Source organism: Morone saxatilis, unplaced genomic scaffold (assembly GCF_004916995.1).
Source record: "Morone saxatilis isolate NCDOM2014 unplaced genomic scaffold, NCSU_SB_2.0 Contig11, whole genome shotgun sequence".
In the NCBI taxonomy this organism is placed as follows: Eukaryota; Metazoa; Chordata; class Actinopteri; family Moronidae; genus Morone; species Morone saxatilis.
Window position 1 is genome coordinate 5127194 of NW_023339663.1, and position 5779 is coordinate 5132972.

General features: G+C 38.7%; 1 protein-coding gene across 1 annotated transcript; it reads right to left on the minus strand.

Moving 5' to 3' along the window:
* Positions 1-465: 465 nt before the first annotated feature.
* Positions 466-3898, minus strand: lingo1b (leucine rich repeat and Ig domain containing 1b). Its single transcript, XM_035652019.1, has one exon. The coding sequence runs from the start codon at positions 3896-3898 to the stop codon at positions 2027-2029; it is 1872 nt and encodes a 623-aa protein (XP_035507912.1). The 3' UTR covers positions 466-2026.
* Between the last annotated feature and the right edge of the window lie 1881 nt (positions 3899-5779).

A 5779-nucleotide genomic window follows, 5' to 3' on the forward strand; every position in this document is an offset into this window, starting at 1 on the left:
ATTAACATTAAGCTCAAAGGACATACACTATGCAGCTTTGACTGATGAGAACTGAGCCTGGTGTCAGGTGGTCTAACATGATCTCACTTTGACATGCCAGTTTGGTTTACAATGCACAAATACATAGATCCCTGGGGATTTTAACATGTGTATGCTTAAACATTACCATCTGATTTGATTTCATGACCACATTGGAAAAACAACGTCAAAGGACTGCAGTGAGATGAGAATTTAAGGGATATTATAAAAGTGTGCTTCACTGTATGCCTCATAAGTAAAGCAATAATCTCATTGCTTTACTTGCAGCACAGGAGATCACCTCTCTTAGAGATGAAATATGTGTCTTCACATTGATTTTTGTAGTAGATTAGCATAAAATAAGCACCCAGTAGTATAAAATGTTATTTATTTTAATAGAATTTCCATCTGCCCATCCCTTTTTAAACAAGTATTTTAAGAGTTAATGAACACAGTATCAGAGCAGACCTTGACTGTGAAATTAATTAGACAACATAAAATCCTTATGAGGCATAAAACTCCATTTTGCACATAAATATTGGGTATTGCTTGTCTGAAAGCTGGAAAATGGGTTACTTAAGGCAACAAATTAATAATGTCACCATTTTTTTTTAGATGCACCGGTGACAATATAACCTCAGGACTTGGACAGAGAGCTTGCACTTATTGAGATGCCAAATGAGTAAACAAATTAACTTTGTTACACTTGATGATGAATTGCTAATCTGATTATTTTCAAGGGTACTCTTATACACTCTGAAAAGCAGTAACACTCGTTTGGTTTAGTTACATCAAAAACATGTTTACTGAATATTAAATCTGCTCTTTAGATTGTAATATGTTCAAAACCCACAGCCATTAAAAGCATTACTATTGTGCCATAGCATAATGTACAAGGAACGAATAAAATACAGAAAAAATATGTATAGCTGAACATGTCAATACATTTAATGACAAACTTCCTTTGTTGGCATAAAGTAGCACATACTGTAGGACTGGCTTGTTTTTCTGATTCAGTGTGTTAACATGCCCACTTCTAATTCGACTGTACTAATTCAACTGTTACCAGATTAAGGAAATACTACAGTTATTATTACTGATAGACACAGTAAAATTGAAGCCCAATTGACAAAATTACTTGTTTGTGAGAAGTAATGGCGATAGAGGCTACTGTTTGAAATTTTGGACATGGCGTCTTCCAGAGAGCAGTGCCAAAGTGTGCAGAGAAAACTTCAAAACAGAATTTAATGATGATGTTGGAAAATGGTTAAAGGCCACTGCTCAATGACACACAACTCCTCTATCTCTATCCTACAAACTGATTCTAGTTTCAGAGAACTGCTATCCAAAAAAAAAAAATGTTCTGCAAAATTACAACTCTCAATATTATAATATATGACTATATTCTCTATCTATTAATTTTTCTATCTGAAAGTGTCCCCCATACTTGTCAATTGCTTGTGCTGGGACAAAAGAAAACAGTGTTCAACTTGGCATATCAGGTAACAGTAATAGTTCTTATAGTGTGTTATTGTGCTTTGTACATCCATCAAAGCAAAAGACAGCAAACTGGAATAAACATCCTAACAACAAGATATTTCCCTTATTTTGTGCTGATAGAAAGATTATACCTGCGAGCTCATCTACACGTCCTTCCAGACAGTAACCGACCTATCATGTAAACGTAGTTTATTGGGAAAATCTTTCTACTGTGATCCATGTGCTTTATTCAAACTATTATCTTAATTTGGTTACAGACAGTAATGGGGTTGCATGTTAACATACTGATTCAGAATTGCCAATACAAATTTACAGAAATTTGAATATTTGAAATTCAACATTTGAAAGATTCAGTCCCTGAAGTAAAAAAAAAATGTTTAGGGTATAGTGTCAAGATGCGATTGCTGCTGTGCAATTTCTATCGCTCATAAACTGAGTACATATTTGAAGCGAGGATAGTATGCATCCCAACTGCAGTTTGTAAGCTTACATGGCCTCCTTTTGATGTTCACATGATTTTCATGTTGAATTGTATGGGTGCCTCAGTTGGACTGGCCTCCTCTGTGTCCTCTTTACGTGGCACATATTCAACCTCTATACTTGACTTGGTATTGTTTTTCCCTCTACTCCAGAGAAATAATATTACAAGACAGAAGAGGACAACTCCGAGGAAAGAGATAAATCCCATGGTTGTTGCAATGATAAGTGTCTTTACATCAAACGGAAATGGAACTGTGGCCCGGGTCACATTAGCACCTTCATCGCTGGGTTGGTTGGAAATGAAGGCAAATGTCTTGTTTGGCTGATGGGGCCAATTGGGGGAGTAGCTATGCACAAAAAGGTGAGCAGCTTTGGTGTCATTGCCAGCTGCATTGCTTGCAATACACAAGTAGGTGCCATTATCCTGGATTTGGGAATAACGCACCTCCAATGTGCCCTCATTAGACACAGAAAGTCTTGACCCCACAGTTTTGGTAGTGATGTATTCCTTCTTTGGGGATAGCCACATTATTACAGGAACTGGATCACCCTCAGCTTGGCATGCAAAATGAACCGTAGTTCCTTCATCTACATGGCTTTCTTGAACCTTATAATCCAGGATCTTTGATTTCTGGCAGATGAAATAGTCAGAAGGGAGGATGTCTGGGAAGTCCTTGAACTCTTTTCCTTGCACAACCTCAGGTGAAGCACACATGGGCTGTTGTCTGTTAAAGTTGAGCCTCCATCGCCGGCGGAAGACCCAGAGCAAGCGACAGTCGCAGGCCAATGGGTTGTCATACAAAGCCAGGGTCTCCAGGTTTCCCACCGAGTGGAAGACGGACTCCTCCAGGGTGCTCAACATATTGCTAGATACATTGAGTACACGGAGGTGGTTAAGTCCTCGGAAAGAGTAGGGCTCAATGGCACCTAATCTCCCACCAGCCAAATGAAATGCCTGGAGCTTCTGTAGATTGTACAGTTGGTTCCCTTCCACTGTATGAATGGGATTGAAAGACAGATTCAAAAACCGAAGATATCTTAGGTGACTGATGGCTTGGTAGGGGATGACAGTAAGATTACAGTTTGTGATCGACAATGATGTGAGGTTGAGTCCAAGCAAGCATTTTGGGGTCATGGTATCCAGGGCTGGCATATGAGAAATTTCCAGCATTCTGAGCCGATAGAGCCTCTTAAAGGAATAATCCCTTATGACACTGACATTTAGATAGCGTAATCGAAGTGACAACAGGTTATGCAAATGGCTAAGGGCATCAGTGGGCACTGAGGCCAGATTGCATCCCTCAATGTTGAGACTTTCAAGGTTGCTGAGGCCATGAAAAGATCGTGGTGAGATGAATACTAGGTCATTGTCACCAACCTCCAGAGCCCTCAGGTTGTAAAGCTCCTGGAACATATAGTCGAGCAGAATGACAATTTTGTTCTCACTGATATCCAGCTGGGTGAGGTTGGTCATGCCTGTGAACACCCCCAGCTGAATTAGCTTCAGCTGGTTGTTGCGCAAACCTAGAATTCGAAGGTTCATAAGGTTACTAAAAGCCCCAGGCTCAATGGATGAAATTGTGTTTTCGTTAAGTTGCAGCTCTTCTAGCTGAGGGTAATTAATGAACTCCTCGGGCCCCAGCGTTTTCAGACGGTTCTTGCTAAGGTCTAGCAGCCTTGTTTCAGTGGGAATGCCCTCAGGAAGAGCTGACAGTCTTCGTCGATGGCACACGACTGAACGCTCCTGACCATTGCAGTCACATCGGGAGGGGCAACCGGTCGTGGAGCCAGAAAGGACGGTGCCCAGCATCAGGATCAGGATGGGCTGCCAGCACGCCACCAAGTAGCTGTGCCCTCCTGCCTCCCCTGACACCATCCTACTTCTTACCTGTGGAGACATAGAAAAAGAAAGGTTGGAGTGGAATGGTGGTAGAGAAATGGCTATTACAATTTTGAACAATGCCGTATAACACTCATAGCAGATAAAAATATTGAAAGAAAAGGAGTTATGAAAAATCTGTCTACATAATTAGTTTCTAAGAGACCAAATCAGGATTCCATTCAGCCCTTTATCACATTATGATTTTTAATGAATGTGTGAATAACTATACAATGTCATTCATTCCAACACACAAAATGAGACATATTTCAGGGAGGAAAAGCAATGTCATTTTACAGTTTCCATTTGTAGACAGATGTGGATAAATAGCTATCCAGATGTATAAAAATAATATACTGTATCTTCTGTATTTAATAGTTTTCCTGAAATACTTTCCTTACACATAAAAATATAATATTGAAATATTTTCCTGTGCTTTGTACACCTTAGACTATATTCTACAGCTAGGGTCTTCAATGTTTGTCAGGCCAAGGGACCCCTTAGCTGAAGGAGAGATGGAACAGGGACCCTATACATATATTATATTAAATTGTGTTGTATATTAAAATGGGTGTACAATAACGTGTACAGTGGCATATAGTGCCATGTGTAAACATACCTTGTTGTCATGCATGTAATAATAATATTAAAATAAAAATTATTAACTGGTTCATATATATTTATATTTTAATCTAAAAAAAAAAACATACTGTACATGTGGAATTTGTCTTTCTGTTGGATTGCAGGATTCATGTTAGTTGTGATTCTTGTTATTTTGTTTTCAGATATTTAAATTTTTTTTTAAAAATAAGAATGTTCAAAATATTGAACAATAATTTGGCGGCACCCCTGCAGTGACTCTGAGGGGGGCCGCCATAACAGCTGAACCATTGTTTGGAAATTCACAAAGCAAATTTCATAATGTTTAACCATTATTTGATACTAATGAGTTCCACAGAGTTACAGGCATATTAGTTGTTTTCAAAACAAAACATACAGTATGAGCTTTTTTGCATATAAAGCCAAATGAAAATTATAACTATATAATAGCCAGTAGAAATGACAATTTTGCTTTTACCTGCATACTTTTGCATAGATATAAGCTGCCTTCCCCCTTTCCTTGCATGCAATTTCATTGCGGTGGATTTCCTCACAAGTAATGAAATCAGCCAATCAATAAAAGGGCCCAGTCACACAATATAACCACCCCGCTGTGCTTCTGACTTCTTATTGTGTTGAAAACAATTACTGCCAATATCAGTGACATATTGTCTCCGCTCATAGAAACTATTTTTAATTAGCAGCCAAAAACGCCACGGTACATCTTGAAATTACTTGTCCAAGTATTTGGAAACTTAACACATCCCATGTCATTGCTGAGCTGTTGACCTTGCAGTGATATAAAACAGAGATTGCTGCCAAGTGGTGATAAATGGAGAGAGGGGGATTGTCAGAGGACTTTAAACCCCTATTTGATTTTGACTCAAGGGAACTTTAACTTGCTAAAACCTTCAAGCTCTACTTCTCACATCTATCATGCAATTTAAGTCTCAGCGTTATCTGTGGACCATCACTCTTACAAGGGCCTCAAGTAAGAGAAATGACACTGTGATTTGTTTTCATTGAGACGACTGGCCTTACCTGTGCTTTGTTGACACAGTGACAATTTGGACTTAATTAATGTTTTACTTTGGAACTTTAATCTGACCAAAAAAGCATCTAAAGGCCTGAAGTTGTAAAAAACGACAACGAAACATTAGCATGAACATTGTCATAATATGTGGGAGCTGAATAGGCATATTCTTTCTGTAACTCATTCACCACAGAAGTGTTTTTTTTAAGTGTGCTTCAAATTATTGGTGTAGTGCTTTTTAGAAGCTCTTTGGCTGTCTACCACACTGT